Below are 26661 nucleotides of genomic sequence, written 5' to 3' on the forward strand. Positions count from 1 at the left end.
GAAGAAGAAGAAGAAGAAGAAGAAGCAGAAGAAGCTTCACACTTCAGTTCAGTAGGTGGCAGTAAAGCGCCACAAGCTGTTTACTCGCTGTAACTCACTGTAAGAGAAGAAGAAGAAGAAGAAGCAGAAGAAGAAGAAGCAGAAGAAGCTTCACACTTCAGTTCAGTAGGTGGCAGTAAAGCGCCACAAGCTGTTTACTCGCTGTAACTCACTGTAAGAGAAGAAGAAGAAGAAGACGAAGAAGAAGACGAAAGGACATTAAATACCTAATGTTGTTTTAGTCATTTTAAGAGTTTTATATCGTCTTTTTAAATTGATAATCTCACTTCGGGTCTTAACATGGTAAGTTATTACAGTTGACATAATTACAGTTTGCACTGTTTTATCAATCACGAATATTTGACACTGTACGTTATAAACCACTATTTACGGGAGAAAGTCAGTCATTAATTGCACTACTAACTGACTGTTTTCTGTGTCCTCCTGCATTATCATCACGCAGTTGTCCTGTTTAACACTAATAAAGCTGCTTTGACAGTCTGTATTGTATAAAAGTGACTTCTCCCACTGAAATAGCAACGGGATATTTTATAAGACTGAAAACAAAATGATGTTTACCTAAAATACATAGTAGAAAATGAAACCTGCAAATGTATTTTATCCTTTAACGACAATAAAACAGCTTGACTCTGCTCTGTATACTTGTAAAACACATTAAACTTTGAGTAAAACGTGCATAGATGGCTTGATGTGTTTTTTTGTTTTGTCTTGTTTCTGTCTCAGATTCCTGTGTTATCAAAAACTTCAGTGAGCATGAGGAACCCTAAGAGGGTGGAGCAGATATTAACATCCATGAGAAATGCTGGACATAGCACATTACAGGTAATTATTTCTCCTTAAAGTGTCAAGTCTGTTTTAGCTCTGGTCAGATTTGAAAAAAGCCTCAAGAAATGGGTATGTAAAGTTGCAGAAAATTGGGAGCGTTGAGGGACAACAACCAGCAAAACACAAACCTATAACACTCATTATACAGTAATGTATATTAAAATGTGAGTATGAGGGCTGGACTGGGGCTGAATCCGGCCCTGGACAAATCCAACCCATCCGGCCCACGAGTACACCTGTGACCGTTTTGCTGGGGTTAGGGCCTTAAATTGGAGTAAATTAATTACTGTTATCTTAATGTGTTTCTCTGCAAAGATAACTTTGGAAATGGGTCTACGATAAATGTATCAAGGCATGGCTTTTCTTTTTTTTTTAATTTAAAGGAAGTTTGCTTTATTTCATTTTCATTCCTTTCGCATACAGGTGCATCTCAATAAATTAGAATGTCGTGGAAAAGTTCATTTATTTCAGTAATTCAACTCAAATTGTGAAACTCATGTATTAAATTCAATGCTCACAGACTGAAGTAGTTTAAGTCTTTGGTTCTTTGATTTAGGCTCACATTTAACAAAAACCCTCCAATTCACAAATTTCAAAATTCATCTCAACAAATTAGAGTACTTCATAAGACCAATAAAAAAACATTTTTAGTGAATTGTTGGCCTTCTTGAAAGTATGTTCATTTACTGTATATGTACTCAATACTTGGTAGGGCCTCCTTTTGCTTTAATTACTGCCTCAATTCGGCGTGGCATGGAGGTGATCAGTTTGTGGCACTGCTGAGGTGGTATGGAAGCCCAGGTTGCTTTGATAGCAGCCTTCAGGTCATCTGCATTGTTGGGTCTGGTTTCTCTCATCTTCCTCTTGACAATACGCCATAGATTCTCAATGGCGTTCAGGTCAGGCGAGTTTGCTGGCCAATCAAGCACAGTGACACCATGGCCATTGAACCAGCTTTTGGTACCTTTGGCAGTGTGGGCAGGTGTCAAGTCCTGCTGGAAAATGAAATCAGCATCTCCATAAAGCTTGTGTGCAGAAGGAAGCATGAAGTGCTCTAAAATTTCCTGGTAGACGGCTGCATTGACTGTGGACTTCAGAAAACACAGTGGACCAACACCAGCAGATGACATGGCAGCCCAAATCATCTCTGACTGTGGAAACTTCACACTGGACTTCAAGCAACATGGATTCTGTGCCTCTCCACTCTTCCTCCAGACTCTGGGACCTTGATTTCCAAATGAAATGCAAAATTTACTTTCATCTGAAAAGAGGACTTTGGACCACTGAGCAACAGTCCAGTTCTTTTTCTCCACAGCCCAGGTAAGATGCTTCTGACGTTGTCTCTGGTTCAGAAGTGGCTTGGTAAACCCTTTCCTGAAGACGTCTGAGCGTGGAGACTCTTGATGCACTGACTCCAGCTTCAGTCCACTCCTTGTGAAGCTCTCACAAGTGTTTGAATCAGCTTTGCTTGACAGTATTCTCAAGCTTGCGGTCATCCCTGTTGCTTGTGCACCTTTTCCTACCCAAATTCTTCCTTCCAGTCAACTTTGCATTTAATATGCTTTGATACAGCACTCTGTGAACAGCCACAGCTTTCAGTAATGACCCTCTGTGACTTACCCTCTTTGTGGAGGGCGTCAATGTTCGTCTTCTGGATCATTACCAAGTCAGCAGTCTTCTCCATTATTGTGTTTCAAAGAATAAGAGATACGCTGAATTTATTCTGTAGGGATGGGTATTAATTGAAACTCAAATGTAAATATTCTAATATTTTGAGATACTGATTTTTGACTTTCATGAGCTGTAAGCTCTAATCATCAAAATTAAAACAAAAAAACTTTTGAAATGTTTTACTTTACATGTAATGAATCTAAAATATATGAAAGTTTCACTTTTTGAAATAACTTACAAGAAAAAATGAACGTTTTCACGACATTCTAATTTGAGATGCACCTGTAAATACATAAAAGCATACATTAATGCAGTTTACACAACAGTGATCACAAATGAGATATAATTTGAAGGCAGGTCAGTTAGGCATTTCCCTTTATAAAATGTTTCTACGTTAATTGCCATGCTTTGTTGAATAAAAGTGTACTTGAAGTGAAAATTATGAACTGAGGAAAAGTGTAAAAGAAAAAAAAAGATGGACTTTATATGAACCCATGTCCTCTGCACTGCTCACTGCACGAACTGAATAACCACTCGATGGCAGTATGACAAATTAAATATTAATTTTCAAATATTCATCACTATTCATCAAAATATGGAATCAGTAATAAAATAGAACAGAAAAAAAAATAATGATAGATATTATTGAAATTATGGTTATGCATTTTTGCACATATATGCAAGATATATTAATGCAAATGACAGTAAAGTGTATAGGATATGGCCAAAAAATTCATTTCACATAATTATCATGATAAATGTCAGGTCTTTATTTCTTTCAAGTTAAAGGCAGAGTTTTTGAAAGTTGTGGAAACCAGACAGTTAATTGTTTTTTTTTTTTTTTTTAATTTTTTTTTTTGTCAGAACATGATAACGCTTGCCAAACAGGTTGAACATTTGAGTTACACATTCTAAACATTTATAATAATAATATAATATTTTTCTACATCAAAATGTGCATGTGTAAACTTATGTGAAATTCTTTCAGTCTTTTTTCCTTAAAGTAATAATAGAGAAATGTATTTCTTAATTTCTCCATGCTCCACTGAGTGATATTGTTTCAAATCATAAAACAGGTTTGTGTTGCTTGACTTTGGCACGATGCAGATGTAAATTTATGTTCATTAACAAAAACCTCATATTTATAGGGTAAATTTTAGAAATGACTGAGTTATGACTGTACTTTGATTAAAATTGATCCTATAGTATCCCACAATTAGATCATGATAACCAAAGGTAAAACCACATATAGCACCTCACTACCATGGTAAAGTGTAACTATATGGTTACCCATTTAATCCCACCGGTCAAAATAGTGACCGTAAAAAAGTTTTTCATTTATAAAGCTCTACAAACCGTACCGACTGATGTTTTAGTGCACTTCCTGCAAACATGGAACAAATAAAGGGTCTCAATTAAATATGTGCAGTTTCACATGATTAGTGCAAATTGTCACATGACCAGAGCAGTTTATTTCCTGTTTGCGCCTTGAGCAGATGATGACTGCATCAAAGCTCCAAAACAAAAGGCTAGTAAAGTGTGTTAACATAAAGATATGACAGATTTTTGGTACATATTATCTTTAGGGTGTCTAGTATTAATATATGCATTTGCATATATTCAGTTTTGTTGAGTGTGGTCATAGAATGAGTAAACGTGTTGGCGGTCACTACCGGTGAGCTAATGGTGAACTTTTTTTTACAATATAATCCAATGGCAGTTGCTAGTGAAAATTACAATAAAATGTTGCAATGACAAAATATTGCACTAAATTAAAAATTCAAATGTTAGAAAAATTTTACAATAATGTTGTTGTAATACTCATAGCATTGAAATAAAAAATGTTATGTTATATTTTAGAAAAATGTAACCATTTTGAAATGCGGTGATGGTTGAATTTTTTAGTTTTTTTTATCTTGGTGTTCCTATCAATGCTGCATAAGGTTATTTTATGCATAATAGTAACCCTAGAATGTGATCAAACAGTTTAAAATAGCTGAGCTAAGATGTATAACAATTTTTATGACTGCAGAAATATGTGGTTTCAGCACAATTTTTCACACACTTTCCCCCAAAATTTTTTAAAAATAATTATTGATTATTTCAAAGGGTTACTAATGACACGTCATTTGGATATTTTCATGTCTGGGAAAAATTTGGGATTAAATGGGTTAATAACAACCATTACTCCTTTAATACATGTCTACATTAATAATATAATAAAATTCCATATTATTCAAAACTTTAGCTCTCTTAAAACAGCATATAGTGTTATAATAAGCTGTCCCGAGCTAGAATAAGCTTTAATCTATACAAATCAAACTATCATTCTAATGTAATGGGGTTTTTTGTTAGTTTTTTGTTTTGTTTTTGTTATTTATTTATCTTTGCATTTCCTAATAAAAAGATTTTATCATTAGTTTACTCCACAATGGATAGCTGCTTTATAACAGAAAATCAACTTGTAATTCTAACTGAAAGCATCACTGACACTGTTTTTTTCATGTTAAATATTTCATGTTATATAAAGCGCTATATAAAGAAACGTGACGTGACTGGAGTGTCGACTGCAGAGCTCATGTAAACATATCCACATCGCTATGATTGGATGCTTTTCTTAAATTGCTGGTTTCTCACCGCTGTCATTTTTGTTGTTTGTTTTAGTTATTGAGAGGATAGCACATAGCACATACATGGCAGTGTCTGGTTCGGCTGCGTTTACACTCAAGCCATACTATCCATTCTAAATAGTATGTGAGAGCAGAATAAGTGTGTCCCGAAGCATAGTATGTTGAAAAGAGTATGCCAAAAGTCCCCAGATGGTCTATTATTTCAGGTAGATTTTTGAAATGTGGATCCGTTCACACTCTAAAGGCTAATACTGCCCACAATCCATTGTGCTTCAGCGACAAATACAGTTCAGAACTACATACACAAATAAAAAGTGTTAAAAACTACAAACATGGCAGATGTGCTCAACCAACGGTTAAGTAGCGAGGTTTAGATAAAGGGGTTTGAGTTACTAATAATCAACATTTAAAAAATATTTATTTGATGTGATCTGTGTCATATTTCATCTGCAAAAACAATGTGAACTTTTATAAACATGCGTTTGGCCATTAACTTTTAAATGCATTGTTATGCAAAAAAAATGAGCTCTCCGCAAAAAGATCCATGGCTGGATCCATCAACGTGCTACTTCCTCTCCAATACGGTAGGAAGTTAATTTAAATCAAATGTGGAGGATGTGACAAGTGATTGCCAGGCCAGTTTACAGTGACACAGTGTGTAACTATGCGACAGAGCATCCGTTTAGGACGCAATTGACCTATTCGTAAGCCCTGCCCCCGTTAGTTACTGTTGCTCCCTCGGACAAACAAACTGTCCGAGGGAGCACTTGCTTCTTGCTGTTGCAGGAGATCAGTATCCCACTGTGCTTTGTGTCCTCCTTTTGGCTTCTTGCTGTTCTCGCTCCTTTCCCACTGTGCTTTTACCTAGTACAAACAGTGGAAGACATCACCACCACTAGACTGCTCATTAAACTATGTGGAACATAAATATCACTAACTCAAACCACTTTCCAGAGACTTAAGCATTAGTGTATTTTGTCAGAATTGTTATATTTTCTAAGTTGCCTACATTTTAAAACACAGCAGACTTGTTTGAAATATTGTGGATATTAAATTACAGTTGGGCCACCAATCAGCCACCAATTGTGCAAGTTCTCCCACTTAAAAAGATGAGAGAGGCCTGTAATTTTCATCATAGGTGCACTTCAACTATGAGAGACAGAATGGGGGGAAAGAATCCAGGAAATCACATTGTAGGATTTTTAATGAATTAATTGGTAAATTCCTCAGTAAAATAAGTATTTGGTCACCTACAAACAAGCAAGATTTCTGGCTCTCACAGACCTGTAACTTCTTCTGTAAGAGGCTCCTCTGTCCTCCACTCGTTACCTGTATTAATGGCACCTGTTTGAACTCGTTATCAGTATAAAAGACACCTGTCCACAATCTCAAACAGTCACACTCCAAACTCCACTATGGCCAAGACCAAAGAGTTGTCGAAGGACACCAGAAACAAAATTGTAGACCTGCACCAGGCTGGGAAGACTGAATCTGCAATAGGCAAGCAGCTTGGTGTGAAGAAATCAACTGTGGGAGCAATTATTAGAAAATGGAAGACATACAAGACCACTGATAATCTCCCTCGATCTGGGGCTCCACGCAAGATCTCACCCCGTGGGGTCAAAATGATCACAAGAACGGTGAGCAAAAATCCCAGAACCACACGGGGGGACCTAGTGAATGACCTGCAGAGAGCTGGGACCAAAGTAACAAAGGCTACCATCAGTAACACACTACGCCGCCAGGGACTCAAATCCTGCAGTGCCAGACGTGTCCCCCTGCTTAAGCCAGTACATGTCCGGCCCGTCTGAAGTTTGCTAGAGAGCATTTGGATGATGGGTGAATGTCATATGGTCAGATGAAACCAAAATAGAACTTTTTGGTGAAACTCAACTTGTCGTGTTTGGAGGAGAAAGAATGTTGAGTTGCATCCAAAGAACATCATACCTTCTGTGAAGCATGGGGGTGGAAACATCATGCTTTGGGGCTGTTTTTCTGCAAAGGGACCAGGACGACTGATCCGTGTAAAGGAAAGAATGAATGGGGCCATGTATAGTGAGATTTTGAGTGAAAACCTCCTTCCATCAGCAAAGGCATTGAAGATGAAACGTGGCTGGGTCTTTCAGCATGACAATGATCCCAAACACACCGCCCGGGCAACGAAGGAGTGGCTTCGTAAGAAGCATTTCAAGGTCCTGGAGTGGCCTAGCCAGTCTCCAGATCTCAACCCCATAGAAAATCTTTGGAGGTAGTTGAAAGTCTGTGTTGCCCAGCGACCGCCCCAAAACATCACTGCTCTAGAGGAGATCTGCATGGAGGAATGGGCCAAAATACCAGCAACAGTGTGTGAAAACCTTGTGAAGACTTACCGAAAACGTTTGACCTCATTGCCAACAAAGGGTATATAACAAAGTATTGAGATGAACTTTTGTTATTGACCAAATACCAAAATTTCCACCATAATTTGCAAATAAATTATTTAAAAATCAGACAATGTGATTTCCTGGATTCTTTCCCCCCATTCTGTCTCTCACAGTTGAAGTGTACCTATGATGAAAATTACAGGCCTCGCTCATCTTTTTAAGTGGGAGAACTTGCACAATTGGTGGATGACTAAATACTTTTTTGCCCAACTGTATGCTGTTGGATTGTATCAACATGCTACAGGTTCCAGCCTGTATTACTGCTACGTTTTTAATTAAGTGAAAATTTAAATGTGGTTTTTACTCTAATTGAATGAATATGCATTTAATGTAAACTACTTCAATTTTACTTTGTAAAGACAATAAAATGTGGTATGTCTTTCTAGATTTGTTAGAGTTTGAACTGATTTCTCACAATGCAGATATTAGGTGTTTTTTTGGGGTTTTCTTTTGAATACAAGGCTTGGATGTTCTCATGTAATGACTTGGGTATTTGATGAATTTTTATTGTTTATGTTGTAGGTAATCACGGATTTTGATATGACTCTCACCAGGTTCGCCAACAATGGCAAACGCTGCCCTACATCCCATAGTAAGTACAACAATCACTAATATTGCTTTCCTGTAGCTCAAATGGTAGAGCATGGCGCTAGCAATGCCAAGATCATGGGTTCGATTCCCAGGGAAAGCAAGAGCTGATAAAATGTAAAAACTGTAACTTGAATGCAATGTAAGTCGCTTTGGATAAAAGCGTCTGCTAAATGTAAATGTAAATGTAATATTGCTTTTAGTTTTGCTGAGCTAGTTGTCCACCAATCAATTAGCCAATTAGTGTGGTTAAGTAGTTCCCTTTTGATACTTCACTCGTACCGCGTCGCGAGACGCTTATGGGGAAAACTCCCTTTTCTCCGAGGACTGAAGACTTTTTTCAATCATGCAGTGTAACTGCATGGCTATTGGTTCGTGCAGTGAATAAAAAACGAACCAATGGCTTGGCAGTGGTGCTGCATGAGCCTATGGTGGTGAAGCCCGCCAGAATGGGCGAGGCCATCTATTTAAGCGGGCACTTCGCTATAGAATTTCAGGTCAATTCTCCTTCAGCAACGACAATCTTCCTTTCGCTGACCTCAGGACTTGAAGCCGCTCACCAGACCGAGCCACTTTCAGCGCCCACGCAGCTCTCAGCTCGTCCCAGCGGCTATCTGGTGAGTTCTAAAAGAGCAAATTTCCAGCAACGTTACAAAATCCTGCTCGATGCAGAAGGGCATCTTCGGAATGTGCACTCAGAGTGTGAGTCTCGTTCTTCTCCGCTCGCTGATCATCTTCAATGAAGGTAGCTCCACCAGTGTTTCCCACAGGATTTTGTGAGACTTGTGGTGGCAGGTGACATCACATATTAATTTGCATATTTATGACATCATTGTGGCAAGTTTGCGTTCAGATGAGTTTTGGCACTTCAGATCTGTTCTACTCTATGAACTGTCACATACTATAATACAACTGAATGCCCAATAAAGCTGTTTACATTATATTTTCTGTTGTCATACATAAAACAAGTATAAATAGTAAACACGACCCATTAATACTACGTTAACCAGGAATCGCTCTCACTATACTCCTTAAATCTTGATTTATAATCACAACATCGTCTGATAAAATCAATATACATACATCTAACTTACACTAAAAAGCTGTATATGCAGTATATCCCCGCTGACTATATGAAGTGGTTTTGGCTATATTACGGTTTTGTCTCATTCAGCACACTGCCTGCGTCTGAGCAACAAACTATGCGCATATTAACAGAGGAATTATGTTCATATTTAAGTTCAAACAGTCGGTGAGCGACAGGTGCTTGAAAATGATTTGTTGACTATTTTGCTGCGTTACGGCCAACTGAACACGCTGTTTCTCTGCCGCTCACTGCTCAGAACAGATGCCGAGTAAGGCTACACTGTGCCGGGAGAGTCAGACCTCGCACTCGCGGTGCAGTTCTGGTGACATCTTACAACTGAACGATAGCTAAGGTTTTTTTTTTTTTTTTTTTTTTTTTTTTTTTTTATAAAGTCGCTAGGTTTGTCAGTACATACCTGTTATGGGAAAAAAAGGGTCTGAAAGTTACTAAATATAGTGCTAAAGTTGCGCTCGTGTGTGAGAGATGTGGGAGCTGATGTCAGCAGGCGGTGGATATTGTTGCAGCCCGTCACAAATAAATCAACGTGTGGGAAACACTGGAGATTGTCTGTGGGAGTGTCGACAGTTCTTGAGCACACAGAACGAGCAGTACGAAACGTGTAGGGCGAGGGGAGATTTTTCATTATATCGGGCGAATAAAAAAAAAAGTGTAAGAGATAATAATACTAATAAAAACAAAAATGTCACCAAATTTACTTGGGCAGCCCGCCCAGGTAAAGTCTATGTGTGGGAAACACGGTCCACTCTCCCATTTCTCCTCTCTCAGCAAAGCTATCCAAAGTTTAACCGCTTTGGGTAGTAGAGGATATAGAACTCTTCCTCCATGACCGACGTTTTCGAGTACACATGGCAGACAAAAACAGCTCTTGGAGAAAACAAGCAAACAGACTCCCACAGGGGTCTGTCCTGTCTCCATGTCTCTTCAACATCTATATTAATGATCTTCCAGCAACACAGTCCCGCAAATTCATCTGCGCCGATGACATCTGCATTGGGACCCAACATTTGACGAGGTCGAGAACGTACTGAACAAGGACATGGATTTGATGGTGGACTTCCTCAGTAGGTGGCGACTCCAACCCACTGCAACTAAGACAGTATCCAGTATCTTCCACCTCCACAATGTACAAGCCAAACGGGAGCTCAATATTTTCCTCAAGTTCATGACGTCACATAATACGCAATGACGTTGAAAAGGTCGCGGTTGACTTAGGCGGAAGTAGGTGGTGCAGCTGTGGGGAACCAGAAACCATGTAGCACATTGTCAACGAGTGTCCGCTGACTCATTTCAATGGCGGACTTGAGTCTCTACACCTGGGTGAACAAGATTCTGTTCTGTGTCTGGGCACGCAATGCAAATGCTAAGAAGCAGCAGTAAAGCTCGGAGAATGAAACGATAGAGCCACGGAGCTGAGAAACTGTGTTTGAATGATCCCACGCAGGCTCTTGAGCCGGCTCTTGAGCGCTCCACAGCCATATCACCCTGTAGCCCAAGACCGGTTGCCCACTGAAGCTAAGCAGGGTTGAGCCTGGTCAGTATCTGGATGGGAGACCTCTTGGGAAAACTAGGTTGCTGTTGGAAGAGGCGTTAGTGAGGCCAGCAGGGGGTGCTCACCCTGTGGTCTGTGTGGGTCCTAACACCCCAGTATAGTGACGGGGACACTATACTGTAAAAAGCACCGTCTTTCGGATGAGACGTTAAACCGAGGTCCTGACTCTCTGTGGTCACTAAAAATCCCATGCCACTTCTCGTAAAGAGTAGGGGTGTAACCCCGGTGTCCCTCCACTGGCCCTTATCAATCATGGCCTCCTAATAATCCCCATCCATTTGATTGGCTCTATCACACTCTCCTCTCCACCTGTAACTGGTGTGTGGTGAGTGCACTGGCGCCGTTGTACTGTGGCTGCCGTCGCATCATCCAAGTGGATGCTGCACACTGGTGGTGGTTGAGGAGAGACCCCACATGATTGTAAAGCGCTTTGGGTGTATGGCAATACACAAAGCGCTATATAAATGCATCATTCATTCATTCATTCATGCTCACTCGTCCCACAGCGCTCTGATCCGCCGGTGTTTTTACACATGAGAGTCACCTCCCCTCGTTACATGATAACGAGGGGAGGTGGATCGGAGTAGAGTATATCCTCTTGGGCGGATCAGAGTAGAAAGCTATCGTTGACAGCTTTCCATTTGTGTGTGCGTCACTGAATGCTGATTTGCTCGCATATCCTCTATAAGGCGGCCCTGCCTTCCCCGCTTTCATGTTTATCTTCTCCCAGTCACTTTGGAGAAAGGAATGGTGAACTCGCAAAGCTGATCGATCAGGCTTGAGTGATTGCACGCCCCCACATGCTCACTTTTTGTGTGTTGACATCGAGTGGCTCAATACTTCTATGCGGATCATACAATGCTTTTCTCTTTGCCCAGTCACCTCGAAGAAAGAGACCGTAAAATCACAGGGCTGAGCGATCAGGCTTGAAGGATTTTTTTTCACTCCAGCATAGCCCCGCGTGTTTCACTCTGCACACAGAGCTCTGATCTGCCAGTGTGTTTACACTAAGATTAGTGCTTCACAATGAAAGCATCGTCCTTTCCTTGCTGCACGCGCAGTTCCCCTTGTTCAATGAAGGTGGCCACGCCTCCCCTGCTCTCGCGTTTCTCCTCTCCCAGTTACCTTGGAGAAGAAACAGTGGAGTCACGGGTTTGAGCGTTCAAGCCTGAGTGAATTTACGGCGGCACAGCCCCCGTGTTTCACTCTCCATGCAGCTCTTTGATCTGTCAGTGTGAGAGTCTGTGTCTCGCCCTGCTTCGCTCACAGCTCACCTTCTTCAATGAATGCGGCCCCTCCCCTCGTCTGCTACTAGCGGATCTGAGAGAATGCGCACAGCACTTTTGATCTGCCGGTGTGTTTACACACAAGGATCATCAGTACCCATTTTCTGAGCAGTTTGATCTTTTTAGGCAGATTAATAAAAAAGGTTGTCATTATGATTATCACTGACAGCTTCAGACTAGACGCTTCTGGGCCACGCCCACGGGGGAGCTGACTGCTCTCGTTACGAAAGCATCGAGCCTAGCTCCCCCAAGCGGCCTCTGTAATGCCTCTGAGCACCCCATTCAGCTCTGGGTGCTGACAACAATGTGTTTGTGGTAAATACTGTTATGTTCAGGTAGCGCCCACACAACTGATTGAGGAAAAATAAAACACAAACATTTTCAAAAGAGTAAATTTCCTCTTCTCACGAGCATCAGGTTCCCGCTAGGCAGCCTGTCACTCGAACTAATCCAACCCCTCGCCACACGGGCCGAGGTCTGGCAGGCCATCCCCGGAGTGTCAGACTGGGTTTTGGGGATGGTAAAACGAGGTTACACACTTTAATTCACTCAAAGACCCCCGTGATTCAGTGGCGTGGTTTCCACCTTGGTTCAGAGCAAGGACACACACATTCTGCGCGCCAAGGTGATAAATGTCCTGGTGAAAGGAGCCGTAGAAACGGTTCCACTGGCCCAGAGCAAGTCAGGCTTCTACAGCCGATGCTTCCTCGTCCCCAAAAAGGTTGGTTGCCTGAGACCCACCCTCGATTTCAGACACCTGAACCGCGCCCTCATGAAACGGCTGTTTAGGATGACTACATTGAAACAGATCCTCTCACAATTATGCCCAGGGGACTGGTTCTTTTCGCTGGATCTGAAAAATGCCTACTTTAATATCCAGATAGCCCTCCACAGCAGCATTCGAAGGAGTGGCTTATCAATATACGGTCCTTCCCTTTGAACTGTCCCTAGCTTCTCACACTTTAGGAAGTGCATGGATGCGACTCTTTCCCCGCTGAAACGAATGGGAATTTGCGTTCTAATTACCTCGATGACTGGCACATTTTGGCCTGGTCGGAGGATGAGCTACTATCTCACAGATCGTTCCTTCTCAGCCACTTGGAATGCCTGGGATTCAGGGTCAATTTTGCCAAGAGCTCTCTGTCCCCCAGCCAACAAACTTTGTTCCTGGGAGCAGTTTTCGACTCAGTCCACATGAGGGCTGTAGTTCGCGCCAGATTGCGCACTGGCTATACAGCAGCTCGCAGCTTCCCTCAGAATTGGAGCCTCTTACACTCTCAAAACGTTTCAAAATAAGTTTGACCTCATGGCCTCTGCATCACCAGTACTTCAGCTGGGCCTGCTCCAAACGAGACCCCTTCAGTACCGGTTGAAACCTCTAATTTCACCCCATGTGTGGCATCATGGATGCATCCGCATCAGGGTGGACCCGGCCTGCGTAACAGCTCAGGACCCCTGGAAGCACCTACTGTGGTTCGAGCAGGGCATGACTATGGGATTGGTTTGCAGAAGGAAGGTTGTCTCGACAGACGCATCCAACACCGGTTGGGGAGCTCTGTGCGAGGGCAGACCGACCTTTGGCTTCTGCACGAACGCGGAAGGCCAGCTACACATCAACTGCCTCGAAATGACGGCAGTATGTCAAGCTCTTCAGACCTTCTTGCCAGTCCTGAAGGGACACCACATACTAGTCCACTCAGACAGCGTGACGGTGGTGTTACATATGCATATACTGTGTGTGTATATATATATATATATATGTATGTGTATGTAAATATATTATATATAAATAAATATATTGTGACGAGTCGGCTGCCTCCCCCCTGTCCATCATCACCACCCCGTCCCGTATTCGCCGCCCTTCACCAGGCTCCCGACGGGAGTGGGTGTGTGAGAGAGGAGGGGCGCTGAACACGCAGGGCTGGCGGCGTGTGATGAGGCGCACCTGACGTGAATAGAGCCTCATCACTGCCGCCATTTAAACGCCGAGCGCGCCTCTCCTCGGGAGACCGGTCTCTTCCCCGTGCATGCACGCTGGTGTCCTCGTGGGTCCAGGAAAGGGAGCGTAGAGGGAACTACCCGCAGTCCGGCCAACACCGCACCCGCGATACGGCCGTCGGGCCAGGACGCCGGGCCGTGGAATCCCGTCGAGCACCCGGGGATTAAGGAGTTGGACGAAGCCGCCACAGAAGCCGCCGTCACCCGCGCCCCGGGACCTCCAGACGGGAGCGCGTGCGGCCGCCGGACTCCGCCCCTTACCTGGACCCTTCCCTCCTGAACACTGCCCTCCTTCACGAGCCCCGCAGCACAACGAGGACACCAGATCCCTGTTTATTTTGGACACTTTTCCCCCTTTGGACACGTTATTTTAATGTTTTGTTTAATAAAAACCTCTCCGAGGCTTGACGCCATGCCCACTGTGTCTGTCGTTGGCTCCTCCCGCCACAATATATACAATAAATATACAAGTCACCTTTATTTATATAGCGCTTTTAACAATACAGATTGTGTCAAAGCACTAAGCAGTATCAAATTGAGGGTAGAGTGTCAGTAATCTATAATAAGATTAAACACTCAATTTTCAGTTAAAGGCATTTTATTATTGAAATCAGTGATGTCATTGTCTAGCTCAGTTTAGTTAAATAGTATCTGTGAAATCAAATTGACGATAATCACTAGAAATCAAGTGTCCCCAACTGAGCAAGCCAGACGTGACCGCGGCAAGGAACCAAAACTCCCTCTGTGACAGAATGGAGAAAAAAACCTTGCGAGAAACCAGGCTCAGTCAGGGGGCCAGTTCTCCTCTGGCCAGGATATTATTGTTTATTTGTTTAATTATTGATTTCATTAAAGTTTTAAATGTATTATTTCTATTTTTATATTGCAATTTCTAACAATAGTTTTATGTAGTTAGGTATTTTATTATATTTTTAGTTATTTGGTTTTTTTATTGTATTTTTAGTCTAGGTCTTCACTGGGGATATGTCCCTGGGGCTCATCCAGGTGTCCGGCCTCAGGCGAGTCAGGGAGTGCAGGCACACAATGCCTCTGGTGGCCCCGCTCTGGAGGAACCATCTGTGGATCTCAGAGCTAGCTATCTCAGCTGCTGACAGCAGCTCCGTGGCCCATTCCCCTGAGGCAGGACTTCCTCTCTCAGGCGAACAGAAAGATTTGGCACCCCGAGCCGAGCTGTGGGCCCTACACCTCTTCCCGAGAGTGTCCTGAATACCATCTCACAGGCTAGAGCCCCGTCTACGAGACGCCTCTATGCCCTTAAGTGGTTGGTTTTCTCTGCCTGGTCTGCAACTCGTAGCGAGGACCCAATAACATGTGACATATCGGTGATCTCGTCCTACTTACAAGAGCTGTTGGACAAGGGCGGCTCCCCTTCCATGCTCAAAGTCTATGTGGCAACTATTACAGCTTCTCACGCTCCTATAGTCAGACATTCGGTGGGCCGGAACAACCTAGTTGTCCGTTTCCTGAGGGGTTCCAGGAGACTCCATCCACCCTGACCCCTCACGGCGCCTACATGAGATCTGCCCACGGTACTGAGAGCCCTCAAAGGCTCTCTCTTTGAACCATTACAGTCGCTCAAAACCGCTCTGCTGCTGGCGCTAGCATCGGTTAAGCAAGTAGGTGACTTGCAGGCTCTTTCGATAAGCCCTGCCTGTTTTGAGTTTGGGCCTAAAGACTCCAAAGTCATCCTAAAGCTAGTCAGTTGGCGTTATCGCACTAACATCCAATGGGACGCCTTCAGAGTCCCATTGGAGTGAGAGCCCATTCCACTCGAGGCGTGGCCTTTTCCTGGGCATGGTCTAGTGCTGTGTCCATAGCAGACATCTGTGCGGCGGCCGGCTGGGCCTCGCCGTCCACATTTGCCAGGTTCTATAACTTGGACATTCTGGCCTTGCAGGCCTGGATTTTATCTGCTTAAAGTGGCACACTCCTGTCTAAGGCGGTGTAATTCTCAGGCACGGTTTGATTCTTCAGGAACGCTCTTTGCCCTACTACTAGTGCTGAGGCTGTACTTATGACTGTTGGAACGATTATCTAGGGCTCGGCAGGCCTCAATGAGTTCAGTTCTCTTGCCTCCTGCAGGGCTCACCCTGCGCATAATTGGTCCCTCTGGGCCTTTATTGCTCAAGGCCAGTTCATATCATTCATTCCTCTTCATGGCATGGCGAGATTGTATTTGTTCCCCATACGTGTCTAGCGATGCAGTACGAGTGAAGTATCAAAAGGGAATGTACTGGGTTACTTGCATAACTTCGGTTCCCTGAGATACAGGAACGAGTGAAGTGCCCGCTTATATAGCCAGATGGCCTCGCCCATTCTGGCAGGCTTCACCACCATATACAGCACCACTGCCGAGCCATTAGTTTGTTTTTTATTCACTGCACGAACCAATGGCTGTGCAGTTACACTGTGTGATTTTCCCCATAAGCGTCTACCGACGCAGTACTCATTCCCGTATCTCAGGGAACCGAGGTTACGTAAGTAACAAGAGTACGCTTTGTTTTTTTGTGTTGACAGCATGTTGGGTGTTTAAGCTGTTAGACTGTTTGCACAGTAAAGTTTCTGTGTAATCCTGGCTGCATCTTTAAATTCATTCATTTAAAATCTTTACATACGTAGACATTCAGACAGATGTCTTTTGTCAGATGATTTTGAACGTGTACTTTTGCAGGTCCCTATGACTAAAATTAAGCACAGAATGCTAGATAAAGTTTGTAAGAGTTTAACGAGTTTTCTCTATTAACATAAATATGTAAATCTAACCTAAAATTAGAGCTGTTGAACACTGAAAGCTTTAAATAACCTACAGAAAATGAATCGGTGTTAAGAGTTTATTTTGTAGATTTTTTGTGTTGTTAAAATGAGTAATAAATTGTATGTTTTCAGATATTCTGGACAACAGCAAACTGATCAGTGAAGACTGCAAAGTCAAGGTGAGAAAGCAAATTAGTTTTGACTCAGAACTCATTGTGCAACTATAGATGTTACACTGTTATGTGTTTGATGTGAAATTCACAGATTTTCAACCACTTCTAGTAATTGAACAATGTGTGTTATTTTTTTCTGTTACCTATATCAAAACTTCCCTGTTTATTTGTCAGTTCCAGGGCTTTTGTGAAAACTACAGATCATAATTCTGTTACCTTGTCTGTTTTATTTCTGTTCATTTCTTTTCTGAAGCAGACGTTTCATGCAATCCCTAATTGTCTTAAATGCTATTTTATCACAAACATTGTTTATTCTGTGTGTAGGTTTTACAGACATATCTTACCTTAACTTGTAAGCACTGTATAGATTTCTTTTTGATGACCAGGACAGTCCTGAAATTTTTGAGGATTGTTTTTCTGCAGCTAAAGGATCTTCTGGACACTTACTACCCTATAGAGATCGATTCCACACGCTCAGTGGAGGAGAAGTTACCACTCATGGTTGAATGGTGAGATACATCTACTCATTGCACAGCTTATCTCTCAAGGTGAGGCTATGATGCATGTAATTCCCATGAGGGTCCAAGACTGACCATTATTAGTTATACGGGTTGAAAGTGTATGTAGGAATGCACCAAAATATTGTCCAATAATCTGTATCAGCTGATAAAAGCAGTTATTTGCACCATCAACTGATTGTTTAAACAGCCGATGTTCAGAGCTGAAATCAACATGAATGAACTTCAGAAGGGTTGTTAAAAGATACAGACCACTTACTGAAATGTATCATGTTAGTTAGCTATAAAAAATATAAAAAGTTAGTTACCAATAAAAACACTAGAGGGAACCTATTTACTCCCTCTAAAATTGAAGGTTTTATAGTGTGAATAGTGAAGTGACATACTGCCAAGTATGGTGACCCATACTTGGAATTCGTGCTCTGCATTTAACCCATCCAACGTGCACACACACAGCAGTGAACACACACACACACACACACACACACAGCAGTGAACACACACACACCGTGAACACACACACACACACACACACAGCAGTGAACACACACACACACACACACACAGAGCAGTGAACACACACACACACACAGCAGTGAACACACACACACACACACAGCAGTGAACACACACACACACACACACACACACACACACACAGAGCAGTGAACACACACACACACACAGCAGTGAACACACACACACCGTGAACACACACCCGGAGCAGTGGGCAGCCATTTATGCTGCGGTGCCCGGGGAGCAGTTGGGGGTTCGGTGTCTTGCTCAAGGGCACCAGTCGTGGTATTGAGGGTGGAGAGAGCGCTGGACATTCACTCCCCCCACCTACAATCCCTGCTGGCCCGAGACTCGAACCCGCAACCTTTGGATTACGAGTCTGACTCTCTAACCATTAGGCCACGAAGTTCCCCTGGACTTATATCCAGTCACTGGAGCTGCTCCTGTCATTTTAGTGTCTGTATGCTAGAGGTCTTCACGAGTCCAAAAATTTGTACCCAAACCCGAAAGAGACCCGTAAATGTACTGCACGGAACCGACCCAGACCCGTATTTTATTTGAAAGTGGGACCTGAACCCGTGCAGACCCGAGAAATGCCTTTAATGTACTACCTGAACCCGACGCGAATTTGCGGGAAAAAACACCCCGCTTCTCACTGATCACCTGATGCTTCCGGTGATATTAACGTCTGCCATCTCACTAATGAGGACATAAATAGATGAACAACATCTCCAGAACTGTTCTGAGAGTCACTCCATGAGCATTTGACTGTTTCATTTGAGTATAACTATCCTCATATCATATAAACACGGTGACCTGTCAGAATAAAAGTTCGGTTTAACTTGTCTTGAAGACATTGTGGCAGAAATACATTACTATTGTTCAGTATATGTACGTAATACTACTACTACTACTACTACTACTACTAAAATTAAAACCTTATTTTTAATCATACAATATTTCTTCAGTGTTTTAATTGTAATATTAAATCCCCTTCATTTGCGAAAAAATATAATTTGTTTAATTTTCATTAACTAAAAGATCAATTTAATTAATGTTTTAATTGGATAAACAGAAAAGTGTATATACACAACACAGAATTTCTGAGGGAAAAAAGTCATAATTGTAAAATTGTAAAATATTGTATTTGTAATATGCTGTTGTAAAAATAAATGCAACTTGTTTTTATGCTTTCAAATAGTTAGACATGCTAAAATAAGGTTGGAAAAAATAAAACATTTCATAGGGCCCTAAACATGTCATTTTTGTTGAACTTTTAATAAATTGATGTTAAACTGTTTGTTTCATGATTTCAATTAATGCTTTTTGTTTAATAAAATTTTATTTAACCATTAAAAAGGAGTCCAAAAAAATTCAAATGAAAATAAAATGGAATTTGGGGAAAAATAATTGTTCAGTTGTTATATTAACTGCTGTCATTAAAAGAAACACATGAACACCATGATTCCTTTAAGTGTCTGTGTCCAGTGCCCCCCCCCCCCCCCCCCAAAAAAACCCCGGTTTACGTGGTTGATTAAGATCTGATGCATGAACTCAAGATTCAAGAGATTTATTGTCTCATATGCACAGTAAAAACACCATGGCTTAAACCACACAATGAAATTATTACTTTTGCAAGGCTCCCTTTCACAAAATATACAAAAATATACAGTATAGAATATAAACAAACTATAAAAATACAAATACACCTTGTGCAACAAACATTGTAACATTTAATGTAACGGTAGATGAGATATTGATCACACTTTCAATTGTACATCTGTAAAAGTTGCTGAGGATTTTGGTTGTCATGCCAAATGTCCTTAGCCTTCTTACAGTCGCTGCTGGGAGTTCCTCAGACACTATCGAGTGTGGTGAAACCAGGTGAGATCCTCACTGAAGTAGCTTCTGAGGAATTTTAAAGCTGTTCATCCTCTCCACCTCTGATTGCTGTATGCTGCTCCTTCCTCTTCCTCCTAGGATCAATAATCATCTCATTTTACTTGTGTATGTTTAAGGAGAGATTATTTTCCCGACAGCAGGCCGTCAGTCCTGCCTCCTCTCTTCTGATGTTTCCTCTCCCCAGGGATCAGTCCGATGACTATAGTGTCCAGAGCTGCCGCTGGCCAAATCGGTGCCCTAAGCAGAATCGTATTGTTGTGCCCCCTCCCTCAAATATTATGGAAAAATAAACACCTACTATAGGGGTTAAAATAGAACTTAAAATATCAAATAAATAAATTGTTATTGTATTATTTATAAATTACAATTATAGCTCTAGACAGTTAGGCTACATATGGCAATGATTTTATTAATACAGTTGTCTGATTGATTTTATTGCGTTCAGAAATCACACAAAATGTTTGTAAGGATTGTGATGTCCATGTGTTTTTGTTGAAGAGATTATAGAGGCTGTAGCATTTCTATTGCAAAAAGGTGACCAAAAATTAAAGTGGATATTTGAATTAAATGTTTGGTCAATATTAAACAAGGATTTGATCGTCCTGGTAGTGCAACAACAGCAATTAACAGGTCTTTGGCGCCCTTTGCAGGCATTAGTAGTAAAATATAATTTAAAAAAACAATCTTTTTTTGCCTCATTGTTTTTATATAATGCATTTTAAGGCATGGAAACCATTAAAGCAGATTCATTGGTGATGGTTAAATTATTACCATTTTATAATTTTAATCAAAAATAAAAATTGTTTACATAGTATATGTGTGTACTGTGTATATTTATTATGTGTATATATAAATACATATGCATGTGAATATTTAAGAAAAATGTGTTCCGTTTATATATTAAATTGATTTATATATAATATAAATTATATGAATATAAATATACATGTAAATATTTTCAAAACATATACTGTATGTGTGTGTCATATATATATATATATATATATATAATATAGACAGTACACAGACATGTATTATGTAAACAAAAACTTTTATTTTGGATGTGATTAATAGTTTGGCAGCACAGCACAGATACATCAGCCACGCTGGACACCTCAGTTACAATTTTGTCTCATCAAATGTGATCAGATCTTTCAGTTTTATTTACATTGCCAATTTTGACATTACTTTCAAACATTTGGAGACTTGCATGTTTGAGTAAATGCAGTTGTCAATCTCATACACTGACAGTTTGAATAGCCCAAAAAAAGCCCAAACAGGTTAGGTGTGAAATAATCCAAAATAGCCAAGAAAGGCCCATACACTATAAGGTTGAATGAAGCAAAAACCTCATTTACTCTGTGACCTGAAACATTTGCCTTTTGTTGTTGTTGTACTTTTTCAGTAAAACTGTAGTTTTATCTTTATCTTTTGTCTCTTTGTTTTTACACAAATTGCAAGATGTCATTCATTCATTGTACTTAGTACACACGTGTGTGTCTCTGTGTGTCTCTGTGTGTGTGTGTGTGTGTGTGTGTGTGTGTGTGTGTGTGTGTGTGCGCGTGTGTGCGCGTGTGTGTGTGTCTCTGTGTGTGCGTGTGTGCGTGCAGGTGGACTAAAGCTCATGAGCTTCTTGTGCAGCAGAAGATCATTAAGGATCACTTGGCTCTAGTTGTGAGAGAGTCTGAAGCCATGCTGAGGTAGGATCATTAGCAAAACTAACAAGCATTAGTGTTGTAGTGGGTGATGATATCACTTATAATGATGGTTTGATGATGTGTTTGTCAGGGATGGATACCAGCAGTTCTTTGATCATCTCCACCAGTTGTCTGTTCCTCTGCTGATCTTCTCTGCTGGAGTTGGGGATGTGTTAGAGGAAGTGATCAGACAAGCTGGTGTGTTCCATCCTAATGTTAAAGTCTTCTCCAATTACATGGACTTTGATGAGTCTGTAAGTTTCTTTATAAACATCTGTCATGAGTTTGTCAAAATAATTCACTGATATGGATCAAATGATTTTCAAAACATTTCTTTAGTTTTAATTTCTTAAACTATTTTGGCTGTTTAATTTGAATAATCATTTATTTGTTGGGCAGACCTAACAATTTGTGAGACCACAAATAGTTTAAAAAATATTGTTTTACAATGAACTAATGAAAGTTTAATTAATGGGTTTGACATTTGTAAAAAACTAAAAACAAACAAAAAAGCATGTACATATCAGGGCGCTATAACTCGTTACATGCACTGAGCATATTTAAAACTTTATAAAACTATAATCTAGCTTCCGCTAACTGTTGTGCATGCATTCACGAGAGAGTGGCATTCCAGCAGATGTAGCGTAAGCTCCGGTAAGAATATACTAGTCTCACGAAAACCAAGTTTTGTTTACAGCAAAGGAAAAGCAGATTCCTCTTGGTTTATATCGAAATCCTCTGATATCACAAGTATGACTGTTAGCAGAAGCTAGAGATTACGGTTTATAAAGTTTTAAATCTGGATATTTTTCTTGCATCGATTCACCTCAGAAGGTCTTTATTTACTCCCCGGAGCCATGTGGAGGATTTTTAATATGATGGATGGATACACTTTATTTTGCATCAAAATCTTAACCACTATTCACTGCCTTTATAAAGCTTGGAAAGAGCCAGGGCATTCTTTTTAATATACCTCCAATTATCTGAAAGAAGAAAGTCATATACTCCTATGGCTTGAGGCTGAGTAAATCAAGTGATAATTTTCATTTTTGGGTGAACTATCCCTTTAATTGCTGTTTACTTTAATTTACTCTTTACTGTAATTTCACAATTTTGGTTGATTTGACATGGAATGACCCTATTATAGAATTTTTAAAACATGAATTAAAAATGGGTCACCCACTAGCCACGAGGTTGAATCCAGTTGCTCTTCGTGTTCCACGCGGATGAATAGGTTGTAAATGCGGTTTCATTTTGAGCAGTTCTGAAGACCTTTAAGTACACAGTTCTTTCGTATATTTTAGCCTCTTTTTGTGCTTGTAACAGGGTGTTTTGCGGGCATTTAAAGGAGAGCTGATTCACATCTACAACAAACGGGAAGGAGCTCTGCTCAATACCGAACACTTCAAGGAACTCCAGAGCCGCTGTAATGTCCTCCTGCTCGGAGACTCTCTTGGGGATCTTAACATGGCTGATGGGGTCATGGACTTACAAAACATCCTGAAGATCGGATACCTCAATGATAAGGTAAATCCACAGTAAAAGCAGGACAGCACATGAAAAAATGGAAAGAAACACTAATGAATGTCTTTGTTTTTAGGTGGATGAGAGGAGACAGTCGTACTTAAACTCCTATGATATCATTTTGGAGAAAGATGAAACCATGGATGTTCCTAATGCCATCTTGCTCTACATTACAGGACAATGACATTAGATCTAAGATCTCCAAGTGATTTTCTTCTCTGTGGGCTGGAATTTTATTCTGTTGTTTTTTCTACCTTGACGACTTCTACATGTTTGTATTGTACCATTATCTGGATTGTCTATATATTCCATTTGCGCAGGTTAAGAAGGACCTCAAAGACACCAATTTGGTATCTCCAATTTAGATAGCGTCGTTAATCGGGGATTATGGTTCTACACATCTTTCTCTCACTGAAGGTCAAAAAATAAATAACTATTTTAGTGGAGGTGTCATGATGTTTGTGTATTTACTAAGTACTTAAAATAAAAGAATAGAACCAGAAAGTGAAGTACTAATTATGAATGATATTTGTCAGAATTTATAAAGTAAAAAAGCTTTCTTAGACCAGATGTTAAATTAATATTTATCACAGCCAACTGATTTGTATAGAGTTTGCTATAGAGTTAAGTCCAGTAAATGCATTTTACAGGTTTCAGAGAAAGAGCATGAAGTGAGCCAAATCAGTTGCTATAGGGTTGCAGCAGAGTCCTGTTGGGAGAACCGTCAGGGACGGATTAAAGCAGGGGCCTACCGGGCACGTGCCCAGGGCACTGGACCAGAGGGGGGCCCAGCCGAAATACCGCTACTCCCGGACCACGATTTCCCCCTCAGATTTTTGAGGCAAGTGGATTTTGAATGCAGCTTCCAAAAGACAAAAAATAGCCGAATAATATTTTTTATGTTTAATAAACGATCACACCGGTGTGATGAGATCATTCAGTGCAGCACATCATCAGCTGGCTGTCACGGAGCCGGAGACAACCGCGTGTTTCTACAGCACCCTATAACCAATCACACATGATTCTGTTGAGTTTATAAGTACAATGGCCAATAAGAGGCGTCCACATGAGTCATCGCTGAAACATCTGTTTTGTTCAGCGCGCGCTCAATGAATGAATTCTGCTCTCTGCCGATTTCTCTCATCAGAAACAACAAAGTGCAGAAGTGCGTACGATGTAAGCAAGATATTAATTTCACAATGTAAACAACTTCAGTGATTAATGGGAGTTTTTGAGAGTGCTTTAATTCTGCCAATGATAATGTTCTTTGAAAATGTAAATGGAGTGTCTATTTAAACTTTTGGCAGAGACTATTTACATTAACTCCTCCCACCAACGTGTGATTGGGCCTGTCAAGACTATTTAAAAAGAACGGTTTTGAATGGTAATTTTCAGTGGAGCAGATGGTAAAGCGCGTACTGTGGTATTTTTGACGCGATTGACGAGGGTTCTAATCCACCTTTTGTCGAACTGTTTTTCTCCCTTTTCAAATCTCATATCACATCGTAAAAGCATTTATTGTAAATAAAAATGAAAGAAATAACCAAAAAGTTGAAAATAAAGTATCGGGTAAGGGTAGGTGTCGGGCTTTATTGTACCAATAAGGTGGCATCCATTTAATAATTTGAACTAAAATTATTAAAAATTTACACTCAATACGTTATTATTGCATACTGTTTTATAATGTAATACAATACTGAAGTGCAGATAATTGCCACTATTTTGCGAGTAGTATAAATAGCAGAAAATCTTGCTATTTTAACAGTGTAAATGTAATCTATAGCTATTTGCACTTAGTGTAGATAAAATCCATTACTATTTGAATTTAAGAAAAAAATAAGGGCAATTTCAACTGAGGGGGGCCTTTAATCAGTCCGTGCCCAGGGCACCGGTGCCTCATAATCCGTCCCTGGCTAGTATTTGATGTAATGGAGTAAAAATCCAAGAATCTATATAAGATTCTAATCTATATAATCTATATCAGGGGTCCTCAAATCTGGACCGTTCCTGCAGAGTTTAGCTCTAACCATAATCAAACACACCTGAGCTGCTAATCAGAGTCTTCAAGATCATTAGAAAATCACAGGTAGGTGAATTTGATCAGGGTTGGAGCTGAACTCTGCAGCAGACCTCCAGGGTAAGATTTGAGGAACCCTGATCTATATCTATTTTTTTTTCCTATTATGCACAGAGCATGAACTACAAACAGAACAACAACAACAGTAGAAAAATAAACGTAGAGCATAGTGTAAGGGTGGTTTCCCTACAATGGCTCAGGCTGTAGGATTGCCACATTACTAAAGGAACGTTATCAGCATGCTGGTATAAAACTGCATTTCTGGTCTATTACCACCCACCGCCACTTATACCAAGACGGAAATAAGCCAGTTAGAATAGCTAACTATGTGGGAGAGTGTTGCTATTGAGTGACTCTATTACAATTTGGCATTGGTGGAAAAACATTTTGTTATACAGTCCATCATGTCCATGTATAAAAACAGTAAATGTGCTGTCAAAATTGGGAATCTCAGAACTGTGTTCTTCCAGCAGGGTTGTGGAGTGAGTCAGGGATGCAGTCGGAGCCCAACCCTGTTTAACATCTACATCAACAAACCTTAGCCGTGGGAACATATTTTGTCCGGGGTGCGGGGCTTGATGTTGCAGGGTGGGGCCATGGTGGGGGATTTTTTACAAAATCCTCATATTAAACAGCCCAAACTCGTATAGATTGACATACAAATGATAATGTATGCAAACCAATATATATTTGTGCTTTTAGTTCAATAATTTTTTCTTTAATATTTCTATTAGGCTATTTAAGGGGATTTTACTAAATATTAACATCACTGATGCGTAAAAGTTTTGGTCAGTGCACTTTGGCGAATTCTCTCATCAGAAACAACAAAGTGCAGATGTACCTGCATGCGATTTAAGAGATTAATACATCATACACTGCAGACAACATCACTGATTATAGCTTTGTTTAGAGTGCTTACACTCATGCTAGACTGAATTCAGTGATATTCTTCAATAATGAAAATGTTCTTTCCTCGTTGTATAATTTGTTTGTCGTTTGAATAATAGTGGACATGCGGCATTATAATAAAACGTAAAATGTCTTTTTATTAAACGTGATCAGGTTAAATACAAATTCAGACTTATTAAAACATTTTGTCATAATATGGATAGCCTACTTGCCTAAAACTTTATGATGTCATAGTTAATAGATTACATTAGGCTACAAACAGTGGTTTGAGCGCGTTTGACCAGAGACTAGAGCACAATTAAACAGCTGTGCTTATGTGATTGACAGTGGCTGCCTTGAGAAGCGAGAACGCTTCAGAAAACGGCTCATAAAAAGGCGGTACCCCCTCACTGCAGAACAATGATCCAGGGGACGGGATTGGATGCACATCTA

At 40.7% G+C, this 26661-nt stretch overlaps 1 protein-coding gene across 1 annotated transcript; it reads left to right on the top strand.

The window, feature by feature from the left end:
• LOC306885773 (cytosolic 5'-nucleotidase 3-like) lies at positions 1–24820 on the top strand. The gene is made up of 9 exons (XM_079442567.1): positions 1–342; positions 784–882; positions 8132–8201; positions 17046–17092; positions 17510–17595; positions 21633–21722; positions 21811–21973; positions 23046–23246; positions 23320–24820. The coding sequence occupies exons 1-9, from the start codon at positions 340–342 to the stop codon at positions 23425–23427; spliced, it is 867 nt and encodes a 288-aa protein (XP_079298693.1). The 5' UTR covers positions 1–339; the 3' UTR covers positions 23428–24820.
• Positions 24821–26661: the final 1841 nt, after the last annotated feature.

Source organism: Barbus barbus (genome assembly GCF_936440315.1).
Source record: "Barbus barbus genome assembly, chromosome: 19".
Taxonomy (NCBI): domain Eukaryota; kingdom Metazoa; phylum Chordata; class Actinopteri; order Cypriniformes; family Cyprinidae; genus Barbus; species Barbus barbus.

What these genes read in the sequence shown, in the direction of transcription:
- LOC306885773 (XM_079442567.1), top strand. An exon ending in GTGAAGACTGCAAAGTCAAG is followed by an intron (nt 17,093 to 17,509) that starts GTGAGAAAGCAA and finishes GTTTTTCTGCAG; the next exon opens with CTAAAGGATCTTCTGGACAC. An exon ending in GAGTCTGAAGCCATGCTGAG is followed by an intron (nt 21,723 to 21,810) that starts GTAGGATCATTA and finishes TGTGTTTGTCAG; the next exon opens with GGATGGATACCAGCAGTTCT.